The 26739-nt window shown below is 45.3% G+C and overlaps 1 protein-coding gene across 2 annotated transcripts in view; it reads right to left on the reverse strand.

The window, feature by feature from the left end:
• Positions 1–15940: 15940 nt before the first annotated feature.
• The window catches only part of LOC136633149 (protein-L-isoaspartate(D-aspartate) O-methyltransferase-like), a 31687-nt gene continuing 20888 nt past the window's right edge, over positions 15941–26739 (reverse strand). For both annotated transcript variants that reach the window (XM_066608662.1, XM_066608663.1), the window contains exons 5-9: positions 24204–24308; positions 22151–22271; positions 20399–20484; positions 17586–17755; positions 15941–16307 (exon numbers count right to left, since the gene is read on the reverse strand). In XM_066608662.1, coding sequence (XP_066464759.1) covers positions 16295–16307; positions 17586–17755; positions 20399–20484; positions 22151–22271; positions 24204–24308 — 495 coding nt within the window. In that variant the 3' untranslated portion in view covers positions 15941–16294. The remainder of the gene's footprint in view (positions 16308–17585; positions 17756–20398; positions 20485–22150; positions 22272–24203; positions 24309–26739) is intronic.

Consider the following 26739-nt stretch of genomic DNA (forward strand, 5'->3'; position numbering starts at 1 on the left):
GTGTTGGTTTTTTTTTTCTAGAAACCCTTAATGACATACATGCATGGCATTCGTCACCAGAGGGTGTGTTGTGAGGGTTTGGGAGCCGAGAAACTGTAAAACATCTGACAGCTGTGCACAATGGCTGCAATCAGAAACATCTACTACTTAGATGTCACTATCAATGCTGACCAGGATCTCTATCCTTGGCAGCCTGGGGCCTTGTGAAGGCTCCCAGGCTTGACATAAGTATTTCGTCCTATTAAGCCCTGCCTGTGGCAACAATGACAAGAACAATACAATGCAATATAGTTTTGTAGTGTATTTTAAAAGTGATCAGATGTTCAAGTTTCCATAGTGGAATAAAGAAAAAATTGTGTAATAACACTCTAAAAAATATATTTAAACAGTACTGACTGCTGGGAAAATCGCTGGGGGGGGGGGGCATTCTGACTGCTGGGAAAATCGCTGGGGGGGGGGGGCATTCTGACTGCTGGGAGAATCGCGCGGGGGGGGGGGGGGGGAAGCATTATGACTGCTGGGAGAATCACTAGCGGGGGAGGGGAGGCATGACTGCTGGGAGAATCGCTGGGGAGGGGGGGAGGCATTATGACTGCTGGGAGAATCGCTAGCGGGGGAGGGGAGGCATGACTGCTGGGAGAATCGCTGGGGGGGGGGGAGAGGAAGCATTATGACTGCTGGGAGAATCACTGTGGTGGGGAGTGGAGGCATTATGACTGCTGGGGGAACCGCTGGGGGGGAGGCATTAGGACTGCTGGGGGACCGCTGGGGGGCATTATGACTGCTGAGGGGACCGCTGGGGGGGCATTATGATTGCTGGGGGAACCGCTTAAGGGATGGGGGGCATTATTATTGCTGGCAGACAGCTGGGGGTGGCATTGTGACTGCTGGTGGACCACTGGGGGGGGGGGGGGGTAATATGACTGCTGTGGGAACCGCTGGGGGGGAAGCGGGCATTATTACTGCTGGGGGACCGCTGGGGTATGTCACTATTATTGCTAGGAGGGCCACTATTACCACTGGGGTATGTTTACATGCGGCAAAAACTGGCAGGGCTGTTTCAAAATAGACACGGTGCAGATTTTGACAACTTTTTGAATGCGAAAATGCTGCAGAATTTTCCACATCCAAAAAGCAGTCAAAATATGCACCCTGTCTATTTTGAAGCAGCCTTGTCCTTTTTAGAACGACGGGGGTAAAATCATGTCGTGATAAGCCGTCACTGCGCTAGAGGATTACCTTCTTCCCCAAAGTGATGTGAGGCTGTTTTGACATGAAAACGCCTCACATCCTCGGGAAATTCACATAGTAGGGAGTGCGATATGTGTGCGGGATACACGGCCCCATATCGCACTCACCTGTGTAAAGTTAGCCTAACCCAGCCCAGAAAAAAAGACTTTATGCTATGGCTTACATATAGAGAGAAACAGGGCCTCTGAAGGGCGAGGTTGTAGAGAGGAATTACCCTTTTAAGGGTAGTCACTCAGCAGTTAAGGACAATTGGTAGGGGGTGATAGAGCAAGACAAGACTGAAACCTGATGAATTCATAATGCGTTGATGAAATATTTGCTAGAATTTGCTATATTTCCTAGCATGTGGTATTTAAACATTTGTAGCTTTTCACAGTTAGGATATCAGATCAGTACTATTTTTTCTGGTAAAATGCCAGACACCATGATGGAAATCAGATGGACCACATTAACGGCTATAGGGTTAATTGGGCTAATGAAGGATCCAGCACTTTCGTTAATTACATTGACACGTTCCTAGGAGCCGAACAACAATAAAATCAAAGTGCCCAGCACATGGCAGATGGAGCCCATTTACTATACTAGGTCCCATCCGGCTGCCATTATGCACTTCAGCATTTTCCCAGGCAAAATGCAATTTCTTCCTCGATTTTAGCGGAAAACAGAGGCTCAAATGCAGATGTGAATGAAGCCTAAGCAGAGAGCCCCAAAAGCCGTGTGGCTGAAGGACAAAGTCTTAATCAAATCCTAGTGCTGGATTTAGAGCTTCTATGTGCAAGTGCAATCTGATTTATCAGCAGGGGTGTAACTATAGGGGTTGCAGAGATAGCAGTCACACCTTGGTCTTGATGCCTGTGGGGGCCTAAAGACCTGTCTACCACATCAGAAGACAGAGGTAATTGCACATGGTAGGTGATGGCCCCATTCAGTGTCAGACTGGGAGCTTAGAGTCTACCCGTAGGGTTGCCACACGGCCAGTAATTCACCCGCCTGGCCAGTATTTTTTTTACCGGCCATATTACAGGTCAGTATTTTTAAATACCAGCCCTGACCGCCCATCTGACACTGAGGCTGGTATTTAAAGTGATTCCCAACCAGGGTGCCGCAGCTCCCTGCTGGTAATCACATTGGGTGGGTCTAATGCTCATCTACCGCCGTCATTCCGGTGCGCTTGCAGATCCCCGTCGCTCCTGCAGGCTGCCATGATGTCCTCTGTGCTGGCAGAGCATTTCTTTCTGGAAGTGGGGCTTAAATTCCCCACCTCAAGCAAAGATAATGCTCTGGTTGGCGAGCCAGCGCCGGCGTCAGCCAATTAGAAGCCGGTGCTGGGTTAATTATGTCATTGAATGGCTATGATTGGTTAACCCAATGCTGGCACAACTGAGTTGAATGCAGTACTAACTCAAGTCAGTGCAATGTGGACAGAGCTGTCTGATTTTGTCTCTGTCTGTAATGACAGCAAGCTTAACATACAGCTGATAGGTGAGGATCTTAAATAGGTTTTGTAATAAAAAAAAAAAAAAATCAATACTTACCTATTCCTCCCCAGGCAGCCTTCTTCAAGCATCTTCTCCTCGCTGATCTTCTCCAGGCCCCGGCTCACCTCACCTCAAGCCGGTCAGATCCTTTTCTTGCTATGGAGCATTCTTTCCTCTTCCTGCAGGTCAGTGTAGGTTATGTCACTAGTGATGTAACGTTTACTGCCTAGGAAGGAATGCTGATCTATTGCTGAGACTGCACATGCGTGCTGTTTCACCGCGAGAGTTCATATATGATTGCTTCGAGACCCAGCGCATGTGCAGTCTCAGCAATAGATCGGCACTCCCTGCTCGGCTATAAACACTACGTCTCTAGTGACGTAGCGTACATTGCCCTGCAGGAAGGACATTGCAGAGAATGGATGCTTCGTCACTGGAAGAAGAATCAGGAGGCTTGCGGTGAGGTGACCTCGGGGGACTGCAGGATACAGGAGAAGATAGTCAGGTAGAAGATGCGGCAAGTAGACTGACAGGGGAGGAATAGGTAAGTATAGAATTTTTGTTTTCTTATGACAGAACCCCTTTAAGTGACAGAGGCCTGCCGATTAACTTTCAATGACCTATCCTGAGCATAGGTAATCTATAGCCAAGTCCAAAAAAAAATAAAAAACTCTGAGTTTCGAATGGTCCAGTTTTTGAGAAGAACTTATGTAACTTCACCAATTAAAACTTTTTATGAACAGACCTGCTTTCAGATTTTCCTAATGTTTCAATGTCAAGCTCTAATGCGTTGTAATGGACTGGAAGAAAGTGCCAGCTGAGATACCATCTCTTGTCATCTGTACTTTCCAGGAGTGAAAAGTGAAATTTCTTCTTCCCATTTACTAATTTTACAGTGTTACAGCTGGTAGATTTGTTTTTGACTGCTGAGACTTGATCCACTGTCACCTGTACTTTGCAGAATTGCAGATTTCCGTCTTATCTTCCTGTTAATTTCATTCTTCCATGCAAAGATTCAATGCGAGCTCATGGGGCGCTAAATGTCATCTTCCTGCACAACTATTCTATCAATAAATATTAAGCTTGCAGAAGATGCCCACCTGCTGGATCTGAAAGGAAGACTGCTGAGATTCTAACATTTTTAACTCTGCTTTCTTGAAGTACAAAGTTAAATGGCGTCATGATTTCCACAATTGAATATAAATGACCTATTTAACAATGGTTTCTGCAAGCGGCGAAATTCTGCACTTCTTATTCTAGTGCAGGATTTGTACATTTACCAGTTGAGGAGTCCTCTTTCCAGCAGTTGCTACACAGCATCTGTGATATTGGTCAGAAATACTTTAAAGGGGTTGTCCCGCGAAAGCAAGTGGGGGTAAGCACTTCTGTATGGCCATATTAATGCACTTTGTAATATACATCGTGCATTAATTATGAGCCATACAGAAGTTATTCACTTACCTGCTCCGTTGCTAGCGTCCCCGTCGCCATGGTGCCGTCTAATTTCAGCGTCTAATCGCCCGATTAGACGCGCTTGCGCAGTCCGGTCTTCTCCCTGGTGAATGGGCCCGCTCGTGCCGGAGAGCTGGTCCTCGTAGCTCCGCCCCGTCACGTGTGCCGATTCCAGCCAATCAGGAGGCTGGAATCGGCAATGGACCGCACAGAGCCCACGGTGCACCATGGGAGAAGACCCGCGGTGCATCGTGGGTGAAGATCCCGGTGGCCATCTTGGTAAGGTAAGTAAGAAGTCGCCGCAGCGCGGGGATTCGGGTAAGTACTAAACCTTTTTTTTTTTTAACCCATCCCTTGGGTTTGTCTCGCGCCGACCGGGGGGCCTATTGAAAAAAAAAAACCCAGTTTCGGCGCGGGACAACCCCTTTAAGGATGATGTAAAATAATTGTATTATATTACCTGGGGCTTACTTACTAGGAATAACGTACACAATAGTCATTGTTTCTTCGTAGTTGTGAATTCTGGAAATTATACAGGTATAGCTGTAAGTGCTTCTTCAGATGACCATACTTGTGCGCGTTTCATATACTCGCGCAATGCGCAGAGTATAGAACCAATTGATGTCAATGGGCTAGCTCTAATGAAAGGTTTTTTGCGTGCGCAAAAACATAGGCGCTGCTATATCTTTCTGTGTATTGCACAGCAAAAGCCGTCATAGAAGTTTAAGGAACTAGCGCAATACTCTGTACAATATCGTGAAACCAAAACACATCTGGGCCTCATTGGGCTAAGTAGCCTTTTAAATCAGGGCGGGGGTATTTTGCGTGCACATGTGAACAGGCCCTGTGTACGCAAAAAGTACAGTATTATGCGCCAATACACGCGCAAATCAACGTCATACACTGCGAAAAATGCGTGGCACTGAAGCGCGCACAATTGTGCATACACTCGTCAGAAGCAGCCCTAATGGTGGGACCCCACATAGTATTTTCTGTGCGGCTACAGTGCATAGGAGATGTCCACAGTGTAGCTTACTGATTTAACCCCTTAGTGACCAGCCTATTTTGTGCCTCAAGGACCAAGCAATTTTCATTGTTGCATTGCAAGAGCCATAACTTGTTGACATAGCCGTATGAGGGCTTGTTTATTGTGGGCAGAGTTGTATTTTTTTAATGCCACCACTCTGTGGTACATATAATGTGTTCACCACTAAACTAAGTAACACAATATTTTCATTGTGCGGGTCATTATGAGTACACTAATATCTATTATGTGTTGCCTTTTTAAAACCTTTGGTATTTTATCCATTTAAAAGGCTTTTGTGGGGAAAAAATGCACCTTTTTTTAGTCCCTCAAGGGTACTTAAAGGGGTTTTGTCATTAAAAAAAAAAAAAGAATTCTATACCCACCTATTACATCACCGTCAAAATCCTTACCACATCTTCTCATGACTGAGCTTTCCCTCTTGCAGAGGTCAGTAAAATGAGTATCCAGCTTGGTGGGGTGTAATAAATAAATTACTTGAAAGCTGTGAATTAAGTTTGCACTATACAAATAAGATTTATTTATTTATTTATTTGTGCTCTCTACTATACTGTCGCAGATGTTGCTGCCTGGACTCAGCCACTCCTCTCACAAGCAAAAGGATTCCACTGATCTAAAAAAAAAAAACTGAGCTGATCCTCCAAGGTTGCAGAAAGATGTTGGAAGAAAATTCCTTCCTACGAAGATTCACAGTATTTAATCAGGCCATCCTTAACTTCAAATCTGCACTTGCCTTTGCCAAACAGCAGTATTTCACAAAACTCTCATATCCTCCCTCTCGCTCAACCTCAGGCAGCTATTTAACACATTCAACTAATTTCTCCGTCCTGTCCACCAATGCTACCCCCATACCTCTCCTCTCTGCCAAAGACTTTGCAACACACTAAAAAGACAAGACTAACAGTGAAAGCTTCAAATTACAGTCCCTGCAACCCTTCTGCACAGCTCCTCCATCCTCTTCCCCTTTAATTTCCTTCCCCACCATTATTGAGTAGCTTTCCACCGCACACTACAAATCACACCTTACTACCTGTGTGCTTGACCCAATTCCGACCCAATTCCATCCCAACTCATCCCCAACCTTATCACTGTCTTTATCCCAGCCCTAACCCAACTGTTCAATCTCTCACTGACTACCAACATCTTTCCTTTGTCCTTCAAACATGAATCAATTACACCCATCCTCGAAAAACCATGCCTCAATCCTCGCTCCCCATAAAAATACCGCCCTACAGCAATGCTCCCTTTTGCATCAACACTTCTGGAACAACACATGCACTTTGAACTGTCCTCCTAGCTCTCCTCAAACTCACTGTTAATCCTATTTCAATCCGGTTTTTGATCCTTCAAACGGTACATGCAAGCTTTTGTTACCTCCTGCCACCTCCAGTTCAAAAACATCCCTCAGATATGATCTTTTCTCAGCCCTTAGGTCAGTTTCACACGGCCGAGAAACTCATGCGAGAATTGAAAGCGGCGTCGGAGGATCACTACTTCACAGAACTGATGGGAGGCGTTTGTGCCATAAAAATGCCTCTCACAGGTGTGAAAACTCAGCCCGAGATCGCACTCGCCCATGTGCACGTAGCTTTAGTCAACAAAAATGCCAGTGCGTTCCCTGATCATCTCCTGTCTAGGCTACTACAACATTCTCATCTGTGGCCTCCATTCCAATGCCCTGGTGCCCTTTCCAACCTATCCTCAACTCTGCTGCCCGGCTTAACCTTCTGCCAATTCTTTCACTGGCTATCCATTATCCAGAGAATCTAATTTGTTATTATCAATGACATATCCACATCACCTCCAAACATCTCTTACCTAATCTCCCGGCTTGGAACCTCTGGCCCTCGCAAGACCTCCACCACTACTCTCCCATATTGTGCTCCTCACATAATGGTCTCCAGGCGTTTTCCACATGTCACCTATACTCTTGAACTCACTACCTCAACCTATCAGGCTCTCAACCACCTAGGAAAGCTTTAAAAGGAACCTGAAAACCCACCTCTTCAGACAAGCCTACAACCTACAGTAACCCTGCTATCACAAAATAAGCACCTTCTACCCTCACCTACTGTCTCCTCTCCTTCCCCTGTACACTGTAAGTCCATGTGGCCAGGGTCCTCTCTCCCTCTGTATCATTTTATTACTCATGTTGTGGAGGTTACTGTTCCTGTTTTATATATATATGTAATGTGGTTATATATGTAATAATATATGTGGCTCATAAGTAATGCAATCTAGTTTAACCCTATTCTCCAGTTGCACAGTGCCTTGGAATTAAAAATAAATAATGATGATAATTTCTCTAGCCCTATGTCACTTTTCTCACCTTTTAGCAGTCAACGCGTCAAAATGCAGTCAGACAATGCAACAAGTGTCTATTATATCAACAAACAGGGTGATAAAAGTAGACCTCTATGAAGTCATCTGCGCCTGTACACTATAAAGATGGGATGAAACATATGGGTCAGCCTCAATTGGATGGGATGGCAATAAGCCAGAACACAAACTAAATAAATAAACCGCTGGCCGAAGATGCAACAGGTTTGTGCACATATTTTCCCCTCCAGTGATGATCCAGTAGGTACTTCACCAAATCAAAGAGGAATGACTGGATGCCATTTTAATTTCGTTCTAGCCCTGCAAAGCTTGGTTTCTCCTCCTCCAAATGTCAACTGTGGAGGTTCCTACTTTCACAAAGGCCTTAACAGAGTATTCTCAAATTTCCATTTGCTGCCATTAGTGCCTTCTCAGTGGATCAAGTTGTCAATTGTTTCTCCTGTGCTCTGAAAAATCTTAGACCATCAATTAGATATCAGTGTCTTTTATGACATCTTTCTGTTCTTTGTTGAGCCTCTGTCGGAGAGCTTCTTGAAATGGCTCTACGAGGCTATGCAGACAAATGATTTTTCACACCAATATAGCGCTGGGTGTTTTTACATCGGGCCCAAAAGAGAGTCCTGGAACTATCTTTTGGGCCGGAATACATCGGCTGCTGCATGAGCTAAGCTCCTGGTCCCTGCCCCTTGTCTGCAGCCAGCAATATGAGGAGGTGGGATGGGGCGGTGCTTAGCTCCACCCCCATCCCCTCCCATTGCATTTTTATGTTTAATATGTTTTTATTAAGACTTTTGTAGAAATTCTTTACATAAAAATAAACAATACAGACATAACAAGTAGCTAGTCTCGCAGGACTGCTTCATTAAACTAAGAGCTATAAAACTGTTCAATCATACCAAAGTCTATTGAAGCTCACATATACTCGGTGCCTGGCTGGCGCCCCATCAGTAGTTATACATTTGACATGGGTCTTTCCATAACCGGACCCGCCAATGTGCTTAGCCCTTGTAAACAAAAGAAAAAACAAAAACAAAAAAAAAAAAAAAAGGAAAACTAAGACAAAACACCACAGATTGAGTAGTTAAGACCGCAAAAAAAAAAAAAAGGGAAGAAAAAGCACCAAAAAGAAAAAACACAGGAGCGTACAGACCTAGAATACAAGCAGATGGGAAGGGAGATAGTATGGGGGATAGGGGGGAAAGAGGAAAGAGAAAAAAAACATTAATAAATAATGATAAAAATAAAAAGGGGGGTGGGGGGAGTTACCAAGGGTAGGTAACCAAACAAGCAGGGGGGTGGCCCTTACGTGGCATGCAGGATAAATGTATGACCGCTCTACTCCAATCAGCTGTCAACCCAGGAACCGTGTTTGCGGCCTGACTTCGTGGGAACCCTGGGGAGGCTTGTCTCCTCACCACCCTGTGATATTCTGAAACTCTGCTGAGTCGCGAAATTCGTTCCATATTGACCAGGCCCGCCTGCCTGTGCTCTCGACACCAGAGCCCTCATCTCCCAATTCCTCCATGTACATTAGCTGATTCAGCTCTTGTATAAATTCCAGAATCGAGGGGGTGATGCCGCTTCGCCAGTGGCGTGGAATAACGGCCCTGGCTGCAGTGAGGAAATGACGTAGGAGACCCTTCTTGATCGTAGCAAAGGGACCAGGAATAACAGAGAGCAGCGCCAGTTGTGGGGTGACCTCCACCGTGCTGTGGGACACCCCCTCAAACAGTTCAAAAACGGTCCTCCAAAAGGACTGGATGGGCGGGCACTCCCACCAGATGTGCAGCATGGTTCCACGCGCGAACCCGCATCTCCAGCAAGTGTCTGGCACTGATGGGAATATGCGATGGAGCAGATCTGGGCATCTATACCATCTGGAGAGTAGCTTGAAATTTTTCTCTTGCGCCACACAGGCCAGGGGTAGTTTGTGAGCGAATGTGAATGCTCTCTCCCAATCAGAGCCCTGCAGCTCCAGTGACAGGTCCCTCTCCCACCCCTTGGTGTATTGGGGAAGACCCTGGGTGAGCTTCCCCAGCATAATGCCGTGGATCCTTGAGAGGGCACGGGTGGGGGGGGGTAGTTTGTAGAAACAATTTTTCAATGGGTTCCATGGGATCCCGGAGGCGACACGACCCCATCCGAGTCCTCCAGAAGGAGGACAACTGGAGGTATTCCAACCATTGTAATTTTGTGTCAGGTTGGGACGCCTGTAGATCATTAAATGATGGGAGGCCCGCTGGTCCCATTATCTGACAGCACCGTGTATCCTCTTCCTCTCTCCAACAAAGGAAGCTCTGTTTGTCCTGCCCTGGGGGGAATGCGGGATTGTGGAACAGGGGGGTCATTGCTCCTCTACGGGTCACAACATCTCCTCTTGCCGTCAGTCTATCCCATACGTCAAGGCAGTTCATGGTCAGGGGTGTATGAGGAAGAGCCACGGGCCTGTCCTCTGAGGAGATCCATGGCAGCAGGTGTATGTGTGGCCATACCATCGCTTTTTCTAGGTCCACCCATTGTTTCGCACCGGCGTGATAATGCCAGTCCAGTAATCTAGTAAGAACTGCGGCTGAATAATAAATTTTAAGGTCGGGTAAGCCCACTCCCCCCCTCGCCTTTGGGCGAGACATGGTCCGATAGCTGATACGACTATTCCGGCCCCCCCACACAAATCTGCGAAACACCCGTTGAACCAGTTTGAAAAACTGTGCCGGGAGTTTAATTGGCAGAGCCTGGAAGAGGTATAAAAATTTGGGGGCCACATCCATCTTCAAGACGTTAACTCGTCCGAACCAACTCAATTGCTTGGCAGCGTAGCCATCCAGCTCACGTGTCACTTTCTCCAATAAGGGAACGTAGTTAAGGTGGTATAAGGAAGAGATATCTGCCGCAATATGTGCCCCTAAATACTTGATGGAGGATGCTCGCCATTTGAATTCGAATTGGTCAGCTAGATGGGCTACCTCAGTAGCCGGGAGGGATACATTCATAGCTTCAGATTTGTGGAAATTTACTTTAAAATTACTTAAACGCCCAAATTTAGAAAACTCCTGAAGGATCGCCGGGAACGAGATGCGTGGCTGAGAGACAAACAATAAGAGGTCATCTGCGTACAGAGCCGCCTTACAAGTCCGGGTCCCAACCTGCAAGCCGCGTATGTTGGGGTTGTCTCGCAGTGCCACAGCCAAGTGCTCCATAACGATGGCGTAGAGAAGGGGGGACAGCGGGCATCCCTGTCTCGTTCCGTTCCTAATAGGAACGGGATCGGACAGGAGGCCATTTACACGAATCTTTGCCGACGGGTTCCGGTACAATGCGAACACCCTGTTCAGGAACTTAGGCCCCAACCCCAACCCCGTCAGTGAGGAACGTAAGAAGTCCCAACTAACGCGGTCGAAGGCCTTCTCCGCGTCCACCGAGAGGAGGCAAAACGGCTGTGATAGTTGTTTGGCCTGACTAATCAGCAGGAGAGTCTTATTGGTGTTGTCTCTTGCTTCCCGACCTTTTATGAAACCCACTTGATCGTTATGTATATGGGCTGGCAAGATTGGAGTCAGCCTATTCGCCAGAATTTTGGAAAACAACTTAATGTCTAGATTAATGAGCGAGATAGGGCGGTAACTGGGGCATAGCCCCGGATCTTTGCCCGGTTTGGGAAGCACGGTAATATGGGCTGTGAGTGATTGTGCAGGGAATGGGGTCGACGGAGAAATTTGGTTGAATGTATCTCTCAGAATAGGAGTTAAGATTTCCCGAAACTGCTTAAAAAAACGGGAGGTAAACCCATCCGGTCCAGGGGCCTTCCCCGATGGCGAGGTCTTTATGGCTTCACTAATCTCCTCCGTGGTGAAGTCTGTCTCTAAAGCTTCCCTGTCCTCTTCTAATATGCTTGGTAGGGCCGTCTCGGCGATGTATTCGTCGATCTTATTTTCCCGGTTGTTATGGGCCATATCCGCCAAGTGACCTCTTATATTGTAGAGCCCGTGATAGTAATCCCGGAATGCCTCTGTAATCTCTTTGGGGTCGTGTTTCTTTTGGCCTGTACTGTCTAGGATGTGGGGGATGTATGTGTGATTCGACCTGCCGCGAAGATATCGCGCCAGGGAACGTCCACATTTGTTGGCATGTTCGTACGAGTACCGTTTCAAACAGTCACGAAATCGCATATATTTCTGGTCGAGGATGTGCCTCAACTCTTCTCTGGCATTTAACAGCTCGTTCTGAGTGGCTGCTGTGTTCGAACGTCGGAATGTCGTCTCTAGGGACTCGATCTTGGCCAGCAGGGAGACCTCCCATTGCATTTTGCTGGAGAGGAGGAGAGAGCAGGCGAGTCGGCGAGGGGGAGGGAAGGGGCGACGGAATGGTGGCCTCAGCGTATATGCATCGGGGCCCATGCCATATGAATGGGCGCACAAACATTAGATTTGTGCGCCCGTTCACGAACTTTTACGTCCCCAAGTGGTAGCGTATATCGGCTGGCCGTGAAAACTATTGGCCAAAAAATGGCTTAAATGAGCGATTTTTAGTGATAGTTGTCTTATGCGACCCAACAAGATAAAAAAAAATTTTTTACTTTATAAGTAGCCAGTTACTACCCACTTTGGTTCAGCTCACTAAATGACTAGTAAGCGACTTGCTCTCAGTGTAAACAGGCAATCGCTCATCTTTTGAACGACAGCCTGTTCACCGTGAATGGAGGTGGGCGGCCGGCAGAAATGTCCACCGCACTACACCTCCATTCACTGAATGATTATCACTCCTGTGTGAAAGCACAGGAACAATAGTCATTGGGACAACTGTCAAGTACTTATGGTCCCAACAGTCCTGTGTAAAGTAACACTAAATGCAATGTAAGCACTATCACTGTGTAGAGCTGGTGTCTAACTATTATATGGTGACCACACTATTTTCAGGTATCCTACATCTAAACCGCTGTATATAATTAAGCCCACTGTTATAAAAGTTGTTTTGTAGATATGGCACCCATGAGATAGATAGATTTCTTTTTTTTCTTCTTTGACTTGTGCAGGTGATGAGTTTTGGAGCTCATGCCCCTAATCTTACAGAATAACTGGACTGTGGCCGATGATCTCGCCTGGTCCTCAGGATAAAAAAAGGCGTGGTGGATCTGAAGTACATCAACCCTCTGCTCCCTGTGAGAACTTCAGCTTACAGCTCCAGTCATTTTTATAATTAGCAGGCATTTAGGCCTCATGTCCACGGGGAAAATCAGGCCCGCTCCGGATTCTACATGTAGAATCTGCAGCGGGTCCCTCCTGCCCCGCGGACATGAGCGCTAAAAATAGGAATTTAAAAGAATTAACTCACCCGCAGCGGGCCGGGAAGGTCTTCTCTTCCTCACGGCTGGATCTTCTTTTTCGGCCGGTGGATGAACTCGTGCCGTGCGCATGCGCCGGGCACATCCGCCGAACCGAAGCAAGAAAGATCCGGCCGTGAGGAAGAGAAGACCTTCCCGGCCCGCTGTGGGTGAGTTAATTCTTTTAAATTCCTATTTTAGGTCTCCCGCGGATCCGGATGGCTTCCATAGGCTTCAATAGAAGCCCGCGGGAGCCGTCCCCGCGGGAGACCAGCACGAAAATGGAGCATGGTCCAGATTTTTTCATGCTCCATTTTAAAAAAAATCCCTTTTATTGACCATCCGCGGGTATTTATCTACCCGCGCGTGGTCAATGCATCCCTATGGGGTGCGGATCCGAGTGCGGGAGAAGAATTAAAATCCGCTGCGGATTTTAATTCTTCTTTTGCCCGTGGACATGAGGCCTTAGGCTTGCATGAACAGAATAGCACAAAATGGTAAAGTAAAGTATCGTGTGCTTTTTCTTAAGTTGTAAATATGCATTAGGGCTCGGTCAGATGAGCGTGTTATATGTGCGCAGAAAATGAACGCTCCTAAAAGAACCAATGGGTTCTTATAGAAGCATTCACATGCGAGGAATTAGAAGCGCAAAATGGCGCACACCTAAAAAAAGATAGAACATGCACTATGTTAGGTGTGCGCTGGGCAGGAGTTGACTCCTATGGGAGCAGGAGTTAAGGGAAACTCCTGCGCTGGCAATACGAGCTTACAGCAGGGCATTTAAAAGGTGCTGCCCAGAAGCAACTTTTAAATGTTCCATTGTAAAATCCTGTTAATCTCCGTGGGAATTAACGGAACCCTGGGTGAGTCCCCTCATCCCCGCGGGGACTAACAGGAGTTAACACCAGGCCATTTAAGAGGGGCTTCTGGCCAGCACCTTTTAAATGCCCTGCTGTAAGCTCGTATTGCCAGCGCAGGAGTTTCCCTCAACTCCTGCTCCCATAGGAGTCAACTCTTGCCCAGCACGCAGAATATTCCTCTTGTACCCCTGCTGTGCAATTCCCCACAGCAGGGGGGAGGCAGGGTTTTGGGCTGCATTTATGAAACTTTGCCCGTTCACGCGTTTTCTGCATATGCTTGTCTGACCGAGGCCTTAGGAGGAAATGCTGAAATCTAACTTTGTCTCTTCAAGTAATGACATCTCAAAAGACTATTTAGATGGCACAATCAATAAATGCTATGTGTCTTCTAATATCTGTCAATTTCACTGCAGTCTGTCTTTAAGCCTTACCCAGTTAAGGAGACAATAATGGAAGGAGAAAACTTGGATCTGAGGAAACACAGCCAGAGTTATGTGATGTCACCATGTGGATTATTACATTTTATTAGCAATTCATTATTTCAAAAGATAAACCATTTACAATTAAACTTTTCCCTTAAAGTGTCCTATCAGCAAAAAAATATACAATTTAGAAGCTCCTGAACTCTTGAAGCTTAAAAGAGACTCTTTAAGCTAGTTTTAGACCAATAAGCTAAGCTTTTGGGCTGAAAGTAGGTGACCTGCTGAGTCCAGAGATGCAAGTGTTCTATAATTACCGCACCATTCGTTTCCCCGGTGTGAGCAATGAATGCATTGAGCGGCACGCAATCTAGTCCACCCATTCTAATATCACAATGGGTGGACTACTTAGCAGTGCCGCTCAATGCATGTATGATACTCACATCCCCAGAGTCCACAGGTCACCTACTTTCAGCCCATATGCTTAGCTCCGCTTATAGGGCTAAAACTAGCTGAAGGATTCTCTTTATAGGGGTTGTCAGGGACTTTGGGCATCAATAGATAATTGTCGGGGGGCCGCCACTTGGGATGACTGCAGATCAGCTGATGCCTGGCACTGCTGTCAGTGCAGGTTCATAGCGCAGACTCACCTCCTATTGAATTAAATGGAAGCTGTGCCTGCACCACCAATCCAGGGCACTGCAGTACAGATGGCACAATCTTCTTCCTGCATTGTCTGCACTGATAGTAGTGGTGGGAATCAGCTGCTCGATGGGGATCCTGAGAGGCAGACTCTTGCCAATCAGGATAGGTCATCAATAGATAATAATGCCCAAAGCGCCAGGCAACAGATTTAACTATGCAAGACATGAAAATTCAGATGTGACTGCAGTAAATCACACAGAAATGCTAAATTCACATACACCATGAGTTAACAAAGATTTTGCAGAGTTAGAGGGAACCTGTCACGTCCTCGCAGCACCAGAAACTAAGTTATGGTGCTGTTAGGGTACGTGACAGAGAGCCGAGTGATTTTCATTCTGTATTTTAAACTCACCCACTACTCCTTTGAAGTCCCAGTGGCACACGAAAATCTGACTCTTTTCAGAGTCTGCCCTCCTACACAATTTCTATGGGAGAGCACACGCACGGGACTCTGAAATGAGTCAGATTTCCGAAACTACAGAGGAGGTCAGCGCTGGATTGGGGAAGAAGAAGAAGGGGAGTATAAAAAAAATTACATAACCCAGCTTCCTGTCTTTTCCCTAACACCAGAATGTAGTTAATGGTGCTATGGGGACATGCCAGGTTTCCTTTAATCTCTTAAAGGGTAGTTCCACGTACACGTTTGCCAGTGTTTCCTGAGAGAAGTTTAAGGTATCCTTCAGAAATACATTTTGTTAGCATCTTTAAATGCTTGTAAATAACAAAAAAAATGGCAAGCATTTTTTCACAGTCTTTTTAATGACATTTTCTTTTTTAAACACTTAAAATGTGCTTTTTTCTGGCGTTTCTCATCTTGCAGAGAAGCCTATAGGGGCGTGCCAGAAAAAATGCTGTACCTAGAGAGTGCATTTTGGAAAAAAAACTGCCAAAAACATTTAGAGAAAAAAGCAAAAAAAAAAAACGCTAAGAAAAATGTTGACAAACAGTTGAAAACACTGTGTGAAACTACCCTGGCAGTGATAGCCAGAGATCAGTCGGCTTGCCCAAGCAGCTGTACAACACCTAAAGCCTCCTTCGCTTTTAAATTTCTAGCATGAAATGGAGTCAAATAGGAACTGGAACGACCCTTTAATTGAAGTGCACAAATAACGTCTGTGGATGGTTAAAAAAATGTGACATTTTTTAAACTACAGCAGTTGTTTCCCTTCTATCAAATATTATAGTGAAAGGCAGGAAAACTATTTTTTGCATTCTCTCCTAATCCCATATTTATACCTATTCTCCTGGCATCACATATAAATATTTGTTAGCCTGTCACTGAAGCCAATAAAGTAAATTAATAGCCCGACACCATTTCTGATCCAGAAGAGTGCTTTTGCAATAAAGCTGTCTCTTAAGATCCTGAAAACAATCTTTGATAACAAATTGCTCTGTGCTGCGTTGTCTTGTGCTGTACCAAAAACTTTTCACAGTTCATCCCTATGACAAAAGAAAAAAAATTAAACTAAATTCACAAGTTCAACATAAGTCTGTTCCAACTTTTGGCTGCCTGTCCATGTGCGGGTTTTCATTGCGTTCCCCGTAGCGATAATCCGGCTGCGGGAAACGCAGTGAAAGCTCTCCATAGCGTTGCTATGGAGAGCGCTTCCCCCCTGTCCACAAGTGGAGAATCATTGCGATTCTCCGCTCGCGTCCGGCAATTCACAGCATGCTGCGATTTGCCACGATTCTGTGCCGTCAGCCTATCTGTCAGATAGGCTGACCATAGGAGAACCGTCTGCTGGCTCCTGCTCCCGGGCAGCGGCCGCAGGATACGGCAACGCCCGTGGACAGGCAGCCTTCCTTTTCTAACAATTCTTATTTCCCTTTAAAAAATTGTAAAAGACAATGTACAAAACGTACAGCCAGTAAAGAGATTATCGGGTCTTCTTTTGGTGAGGAGTCTATTCATAATGCTCTGACACAGCGGGAAAAAAATACATGAGAAAGTGGCCTATTTATCAGAACAGTCACCAAGGGATTACAAATAGTTGAATCTACTACATCCACTTAATTCACCACTAAAATGTTGAAGCAGAATTTTATTGTGAGTATATGCCATAAATGTACGATACCGTGTTTCCCCGAAAATAAAATCCTGTTTTATATTAATTTTTGCCCCAAAAGAGGCACAGGGTCTGATTTTCAGGCATGTCTCATACTTACCTAGCAGGCGCCGTCCGGGTCCCTCCTGCTAGTCTCCCAAGCTCTGGCACTCTTGCTTCAGTCCTCAGCTGCCAACAGAACATGGATTCCTGGTAATGGAGTTTGCAAACTCCGCCTCCAGGAAGCAATGTCTCTGATTGGTTCTCGAGCTCTGCGGCTCAGCCAATCACAGCCATCGCATTACAATTCCAATAAAAGCCTGGCCGTGCCTCTTCCTCCTTATAAGATTATTATGCTTTTGGCTAAGTCCAGTTCATTCTGCTCAGCTGCCATCCTTCTGGACAGCTGCAACCATTATCTGTCCACTGATCTCCAGCTAGTTGTCTTTGTCTTACTCCTGCTAACAATATCTGGCTGATTACTGATCAAGCTTGTCTAATCCCTCTATAGCCGATACCCATGTGCTGAACTCTGATTTGTTTCTAACCTCTGCCCGTTACTACCCAGAAATGTTATTCTGGTCTCTCATCTTGACCCCAGACTTTACATCATGATTGTCTGAGATGGGAATACCCATTTAAGCTATTCATAAATATTTAAAGCTGTTCTTACTTTGGCCATTGCCTTTTCTTGTCCGTCAGTGGAACATACATCACACCCATTAAACGAACTTTTGTAATAGTCCCAGCACTATCTTTATCATACTGCTCAAGAACCTGGCTTCCACCTTCCGGTCCCACAGGTAGGATCAGTCTTCCTCCCGGCTTCAACTGATTGAGCAGCTGCTCAAAAGTAAAAGAATATAATAGTTAGTAAATGATTAAAATGAACAATAATATACAGTAAAACGTCTCCAAAACACCACCCATTTAAAAGTAGATCCTCTTTATCTTGACCATATTTCCTGTGACAGATTTTTAGTTCCATCATATAAAATCATTGGAGACAGGTCCTCAAAAAAGCCTGAAACAAGAACTAGGGAGTAGAATATGTCTATGAAGGATGGAAGAAAAAAAAAAAAAAAAAAGAAGAGGTAGATATATAATAAGGTGTTGCGAAGTCCCACGGCGAATCTCCGCCCAGGAGCAGGAGCTGGCAAACGGATTTCTGCAGTGAGCCTATCTGACAGATAGGCTCACTGCGGAGAATCGTGGCAATTTGCAGCATGCTGCGAATTGCCGTCCGCGAGCAGAGAATCGCAATGATACTCCGCTCGTGGACTGGGGGGCTGCGCTTTCTATAGCAACGCTATGAAAAGCGTTCTTTGCGTTCCCCGCGGCCAGATTATCGCCCCGGGGAACGCAGTGAAGATTCGCCCGTGGACAGGAGCCCTTAATTGAAAATAATCAAAAAGGGCCAAAGTTAGCAATGATGTATGATATATAATATTATATATTAGTGACGCACAACGGAAAGGTTATTGAGACAAAAATGAGTAAATTTGTCCCTATATAACTATTAACGGGGCTGCTTGATCTTTCACTTCAGTTGTTTGTTTACAACCTGCAGTCCTGCCTGTTTACGGAATGTCACAGACTGCTGCAGCCGATGACAGAGCTCAGCGATCGTTCGCTGAACCCCGTCATTGGCTGCAGCAGCCTTATTGTGCTGTAAATGGACTGGGGTAGCCTGTAAATGTGATGGCAGAGGGAAGACCCTGAGTGGCGGTACAAGACACATCAGAGCGTGGGGAAAGGCGAGTATATGCCAGTTAGTTATAGTAGTACATGGAAAAATGGGTTTCAACTTCTCTGACAACCCCCTTAGGCCGCATGGACACTGGTGAGTCGAGAGCCTGCAGCGGAATCTGACCCTGTGCCCAGCCAGCATCCACATGTATTTTATTTTCTTCTTTTCTGTCCTGCGGATGACCCATGCGGCTCACCATCGGACATGTGCAGTACACATTTTTTTTAACTCCTGCTTTTCCCATGGAATCTACGGCCATCCGCAATGTCAATTATGGACGAGCCGCGGACTGGACGGCTTCCAGTGACGTCAATTGAAGCAGTCTGTGCGGAATATGCCCGCTCCAGATTCCACAATTCGAATCCGCTTGTGTACATTCAGCCTTAAGGCCACAAGAGTCGGGGGGGGGGGGGGGGGGGGTGTACAGTTTCACTTTGTGGAGACCGCCTAGTAGGCATGAGAAATCTCAAAGCCATGCTATGCTCCTCTGACAAATTTGGAATGCACTGCACCATCTCCCATTTTCATACCTAATAAGACCACAACAAAGGAATGCAAAAAGAAAATGGGAATTGTCATTCTCACAACAAATACTGGTAATATTCATCATGCTCAAAAAGAAAAAAGGACACGGACAATATAAGATTAATGGCATGTGTGTTAAATCTCTAAAGGGGTTGTCAGCTCTCCACTGCTCTTTACAGTTTTCATTTGCTTAGGTCATTACAGAATAGGAAATCATACAATTTTCTAATATATGTATATTTAAAATTCTGCTCACATCCTATTCTTATACCAGTGCAGTGTCTTCTATGGTATAGCCCATGAACAGTACTATGGACAGACCTGGCCATAGGCGATACCATTCTACTATGCAGATAGGGCCCACTGCGCAGGTATAAGAAAGGTGTGTTATAAAGAATACGAATGGACATCATCTGATCTTCGGTGGACAAAGTGCTCTAAAGGGGTATACCAATCTCAGCTAAACATGGGTGAGATGGGAATAATAGTGTCTCTATAATGGAAACCAGGGACTGGGACTATGGGAGCATCAGAGTTACATCCTACAATGTTTCTGTAACTCTCATTCACTTCTATGGGAGTTACTGAAATAGTGTAGAAGAGTCAGTTGGTCTGTTTCCGTAATCCTGGCCACTGGTGGTTGCGGCAGAGGGCCGGGATGGGGTCAGGAGACCCCAATTATAGAGAACTGTATTTAATGGAGATATACCTTAAGTGTCTGAGATGGGAATAGCCCTTTAAGTATAGGTAAAGAAGAATTTAAGAGTCATGTCTTAAATATAGCAATATGATTTGTGTGGTAAAAGGAGAAAAATAAAAAGTTTCTGCACACAAATAAAAAGCATAAAACTGTATTTCATACAACCGCATTGAGGCTGCCTGTCCAAGGGTGATGATCCGCTGGTAATAAATCGCCCCCGGATCACACTCTGTAAAGCTTTCCATAGGGTTACTAGGGAAAGCGCAGCACTGGCGTCCATGAGTGGAGAATCATAGCGATTCTCCGCTCATGGGATTTAAATTGAGCCATGCTGCGATTCCCCGCGATATTCCACTGTGAGGCTATCTATTTGATAGGCTCATCTCGGAGACCTGTCAATGCTCCCCCCTCCTCCCACGTGGCGGAATCGCTATGTGTGAAGTTTTCAAGTGTTTTACAATTCATAACATAATCTGATTATTAGATTTGATATCCACTATTATTCACTTACTTCCTGTGGTACTATTGCAGCTGCTGCCCCAACATGGATTGCATCATAAGGACCTCCTTCAGGATAACCAAGCCTGCCATCACCAACTGCAAACACAAAGGATATAAACATTATATAACACATAAAACACTCACAGACAGCTACATTACTTGACAACATCGTATCAATTAACTCATCATCTCATCAACTCAACTAAGCATTTTGACGTTCAATAAGAATAAAAGTGAGATCAAAAGAGATCATTGACTATGTGAATATCCCAAAGTCTTGTGAAAGCTCCCAGAGCTGACATGTATTTCAACATATTAAGCAGTCAGCACAATTATAATATACTGCAATACTTATGTATTGCACTGTATTGTACAGAAAAAAAAGGTATTTTCTAATATTCCTTTTTGTTAAACTTAAGTAAAAAAAAAAATTCCAGTTTTCATGTGAAAAAGTAAATACAACAACAACAATACTTTTTATAGTGCCAACATATTCCACAGCGCTTACAGAGCAGTTGGAAACAAACAAAACCACGGTTAGACCCAGTTTCCCCAAAAGTAAGCCCTACCCCAAAAATAAGCCCTAGCCCAATTTTCAGGGAGGCTTGAAATATAAGCCCTACCCTGAAAATTACATTACCTAGCAGGCTTAGTCCAGGTCTTTCCCACTGCTCTCTAGAGGTTCGGCACGGTTCCCACAGACCTCAGACGCTCGTACAACATCACTTCCTGGTTACGGGATTCATAAATAAATCCCACCTCTAAGAATCACTGGATGAACCAATGCGATGGCTGTGGCTCAGCCAAATAATAAATCCCTACAATGCGGTTCTTCCACCACTGCTAAGCCAATCAATGCAGCACTGGATAAACCAATCACAGCCATCGCATTGGTTCATCCAGCGCTACAGTGATTGGCTGAGCAGCGGTCAAAGAAGCAATCACAGCCATCGCTTCCTGGAGGCAGGATTTATGCATACCTTAACCAGGAAGTGATGTATGAGCGGCCAAGAACTGCGTTGCAGCTGTGGAGAGCAGTGGGCAGGACCTGGACCAAGCCTGCCAGGTCAGTATAATAAGACCTCTCCCAAAAATAAGACCTAGTGCCTCTTTTGGGGCAAAAGCTAATATAAGACAAGGTCTTATTTTCAGCGAAACACAGTATGTAGTAATCAATTGAGCCTATAGTGGCAGAATTGGTATGGCTGATGGCGGCTAGCAGAGATTGCAGTCAGTAGGACAGGGAGCATGTTATCAGGCAGAGTAAAGAGGGGTTTGATTAAACACCTTAATGACACGGCCCCTGTTTTTTCCATTTTCACCCCCCCCCCCCTTTAAAAAAATCGTAACTCCTTTATTTATCCATCAACGGCACTGTATGAGGGCTTGCTTTTTGCGGGATGAGTTGTAGTCTTCAATGGTGCAACTTAATGTACCATATAATGTACTGAAAAACCTAACAACAATTCTAAGTGAAGAAAAATGAAAAAAAAAAACAAAAAAACATTCCGCCATCTTTCAGTGCGTCTTGTTTCTACGGCACACAAACTGCCACAAAAATGACATGATAACTTTATTCTATAAAGTCGTTTTTATAGAATGCGCTACTTTGATAGATTGGACTTTTATGGATGCAGCGATACCAAGATTTTTTTTTTCTATTATAGATATGGCAAAAGGGGGGGGGGAGTGATTTAAGTTTTTTCCCCTAATTTTACTGTGATTGTAGGGGTTAAATTACCCTGCCAAACAATGCACTTACCTACAAACTTTAAGCATCCACTACTCAGCAATTCAGGATCATCTTGCTGAACATTTTGAAGAGCATCAAAGACAAGTTGTTCAATGTGTTCTACGCCTACAACCTTCCCAGTGAGACCTACCTGAGGAGAATATACAAACACAATAGTTCAGACAGCGCCAACGGATATTGAGCAGGCTCCCCAATGTGCTTTTTTTCCTATCCTCCGTGAAGGAGGAGAGCTTCTTGTTTTATACACCCCCCTCCTTCCGAGTAAGTGCCATTCTACTTTATATCTCTTCCGTCCCTCACAGGACGGATTCTTTCTACATTCTGCTCGACCTAACTGCTTTTTCCACGAGCGCATAACCTTTTTACTTAAAACCTACTACCTGAGGAGAAAAGAATCATTTTAAAATTGGTAATATTTTTATTTTTTGTTTCCACAAAATATTACTGTTACTGGGGGATCAATTCTGCCTCTATTAGCATCTCTTCCTGCTTCTTAGGCCTCCCTCACACAGGGTGTTTGCAAAACGCTGCCTTTTCAGCTGCCTTTTGAGCCCAGCTGAAAACGCTGCCCATTCATTTCAATGAGAGACTCCGCTGAAAACGCCCAAGAATAGAACATGCAGCGCTTTCAAAACGCAGCGTTTTCAGCCCTGTGTGAGCAGATCACATTGAAATGAATGGGAGCCTGGCTCAGCGTTTAGAACAGGGCTGAAAACGCTGCTGAAAGCGCCCTGTGTGAGGGAGACCTTAAAGGGGTTGTCTCGCGGCAGCAAGTGGGGTTAAGCACTTCTGTATGGCCATATTAATGCACTTTGTAATGTACATCGTGCATTAAATATGAGCCATACAGAAGTTATTCACTTACCTGCTCTGTTGCTAGCATCCCCGTCGCCATGGTGCCGTCTAATTTCGCTGGCTTCTGGCTTTTTTTTTAGACGCGCTTGCGCTGTGCGGTCTTCTGCCTGGTGAATGGAGCCGCTCGTGCCGGAGAGCTGGTCACCGCGTCGTCATCGTAGCTCCGCCCCGTCACGTGTGCCGATTCCAGCCAATCAGGAGGCTGGAATCGGCAATGGAACGCACAGAGCCCATGGTGCACCATGGGAGAAGACCCGCAGTGCACCATGGGAGAAAACCGCAGTGCATCCCTGGGAAAGGACCGGCGGCCATCTTAGGGAGAAGATTTTTTAAAGTCCTTATTTCGTCGGACCGGTGAGTAGCAAGCGGTTTAAAAACGGCTTTAATTTGCTTTTTTATGCGAGGGGGGTGACAGGGGGAAAGGTAAAATTTTGAGGTTTGCCGCGAGACAACCCCTTTAACCTAATTCTATCCCGAAGATATAAAAAGTGTAACATTTTAAAGGGGTTGTTCCCTGAAGGATATTGTTAATAGTTAATATCTAGCACATAATACTAAACTTTTTTTTGTATTTATGCTTATTACAAAAGGCTTTTATCCCCAGATATTCCACGACTAATGTTAGAATAGATCCACCTGCTGTTTCTATTGAAGAGCCTGTGTCCAGGTCACCTCAGAAAATGTTCCAAAGGTACACCTACTTAGGCTTGCTTCCATCCTCCAGCAGCACTTCAGTCCGCTCTGTGCGTGTGCTCTCCCATAGAGATGAATGGGAGCATGCGCATAAAGAGCAGACTGAAGAGTCACTGCTGGAGCGCAGGCTTTAGGGGAACACAGCGCAGGAACAGGGCACGCAGGGAGTATAAAACAGCATTCCCTGACCATTGAGCTCCAAAATGTACTTTATCGAACTCAAAAGCTGCCTTTAAAAATTGTGCTGACTTTGTTTTCAGGGGCAATCAACAGAACTTTAAAGCAGTTCAGGGGTATGATGATGTAAATCAAACTATTGCTTGGCCTCCAGACCGACATATGACCCAACAGCTGAAGTTGTATCTGCCATCTAGTTGTACTGCAGTCTGGAAGAACACAGTAGGAGAAGATATTTAACTTTAGTTCGTGTGAACAGAGAAGAACCCATAATGTAATGAACTATAATAATAGTCATATATGCAAGTTGATATTGCTGTCATAATATCAGACTAACCATTCTAGCAAAGCACGCAGTGAGGTATCCGCTACCAGAGCCAACATCCAATGCCTTGGCTCCTTCTTGCAGCTTATCTTCTAATAACTCCAGTGCATGTGCATGCTGTAGAACAGAGATGTACTGTTAGTCTCATGAGGTTTTAGTAAATATCTAAACAAAAATATGAATTCTTGTGGATAGTACTAAACTGTGTAAAGTAATTAAAACAAGTGAGGACAGTATGCTATATACCAAGATTACTTACTAAATAGGAAACTCACATGAAAAGGACTTAGGCTTCATGCCCACGACAGGGTCGGATTCAGTCTGTGAAATCTTGCAGCGGAATCAGACCCGATGCCGGCCAGAGACCCTATACTCACCTGTCCAGATTCAGGTCTTCCCCGCGAGCGGAATATCACAGTTAATTTCCGCTCGTAGGCAGGGAAGAATCTTTTAACATGGCATGTCTATGGACAGACATTGCAGCGATAATCCATCTGTGGTCATTGGGCCTTAATCCTTTCCAATCCAATTTATATCCTGGTTTTCCTAGGGGGGGTTACTCTCTTTTTGCTTTGATACAATGGCGCTATATGCTGGCTAAAGCCAGTACTGCATGAGGTGACACGTTGGATAGGCGCCGACAGCAGAGAGGCTGGCAATATACAGTAAGAGAACCCCGACGGACGTCTTCCAACATCGGAGCTGTACAGCCTTTTAAATCATAATGTCTTCAGACGTCAGACAGTGGATTGGAAAGGGTTAAGTTTACTGTCCACTACAATTCCTAACTGTAGCAACCAGTGTCAGGCAGCTGCTGACAAAGCAAAGGGATCAGGGGATGCATCAAAAGTGGTATAGTTACACATAGGTCTTCCTCTACAAATCATTGGTCAGACCTCACATGGATTACTGTGTACAGTTGTGGGCACCAGTGCAAAAGAGACGTAGTAGAATTAGCGACAACTAAGTAACTAATGGGTGGACTACAACACTCAGGGTAGTGCTGCATGATATGTCCTAAAATTAAATTCTCGATTTTCTTATTTGCTGAACAAGCTAGAAGAATACCCAAATGCATTTTTTTTTTTTACATAAGGAAATTGCATGCGCAAAAATATGGTTAATCAGAACTGTCCGATACCATTTCAATCAGTACATATCAAACGGAAACTATCAGCACCTTTGAAGCCACTAAACCAGCAGCGTGCCATCATACATCCGGGTTTCTAGTTCTGTCCCTATACCAAGTGGCTATCGCAGCATTATCTAAAGTAGAGGGTTATAACTTAACAGAGAGGAGTCCAAGACTCATCTCCAGCAACGTGGGCATGCACAGTGAAGCAAGAGGTGTTGTCCTCAGCCTCACATACTGATGCTGGTTGAGGAGAATCCTGGACTTCTCCAGTAAGTTATAACTACCTATTCTAGATAAAGCTGTGACAGCCGCTTGTCACAGGGGCCTCTTTAGAAAGTTACACCCACATGTATGAAAACACGCTGGTATGTGTATGTATGAGAGCCAGAATTACCCTGGTTAGCCATTTTCTTTTCTACCTGAAACTCCTGGCCTACTACTCCTCCTCCTCCTCCTCCTCCTCCTCCGATGGTCATGTAATCTCACTTCTCATGTTTACTTTGCTTTGTGTTTTCAGTTTCTAGTCAAATGCACAGTCTGTTATGCCATTACATGGATCCTACCACAGTAACGGCCTAAAGAGGGACATACTCTACTAGCACAGTTATTGATGATGATCACACAGGACGGAATTGCCGTGGAATTTCTATGCAGACTTTCTGCACGGAAATTCCGCCTGCAATTTTAATCCTGGGATTAAGCAGCAAAGCTGCATCTCCGCTGTAGAAATTATGCGGCTTTTCCGTGCGGTCCCGCTGCGGTCATTCCGCCCTGTGTGAACCCAGCCTAGAGGGGATCACAGCTCATCCGCTGGCTGTATACTTATTGTTTGTAGCTAGAGATGAGCGAACGTACTCGGATAGGCACTACTCGTCCGAGTAATGTGCCTTATCCGAGTACCGCTGTACTCGTGCTGAAAGATTCGGCACGCGCTGCGGAGCGGGGAGCTGCAGGGGAGAGCGGGGAGGAACGGAGGGGAGATCTTTCTCTCCTTCTCTCCCGGCCGCTCTGCCCCGCTTTCCGCTGCGACTCACCTGTCAGCAGCGGAGCGCCCCGAATCTTTCAGCACGAACACAGCGGTACTCGGATAAGGCACATTACTCGGACGAGTAGTGCTTATCCGAGTACGTTCGCTCATCTCTTTTTGTAGCTTATTTAGTTGAATATAAAAAGGTAATTGTAAGCCTCTGGCTAATGCTGTACTGATGCAGCATGGTTTGATTTCTGCTTTCACATCAATCCATCAAGACGGGGACTGATAAGCATCAGACAGGTAACTGCACTGGATTGAAGTGACTGCAATACACAGACAAAACCTCCAAAAGATATGAGGTGAGGGGGACAGGGATGGAAAAATGTGTGGCTCTTTAAGGTGTTCAGCATTTTATTTTAGAAACACATTTTACAATCAAT

This window comes from Eleutherodactylus coqui, chromosome 6, assembly GCF_035609145.1.
Source record: "Eleutherodactylus coqui strain aEleCoq1 chromosome 6, aEleCoq1.hap1, whole genome shotgun sequence".
Taxonomy (NCBI): Eukaryota; Metazoa; Chordata; class Amphibia; order Anura; family Eleutherodactylidae; genus Eleutherodactylus; species Eleutherodactylus coqui.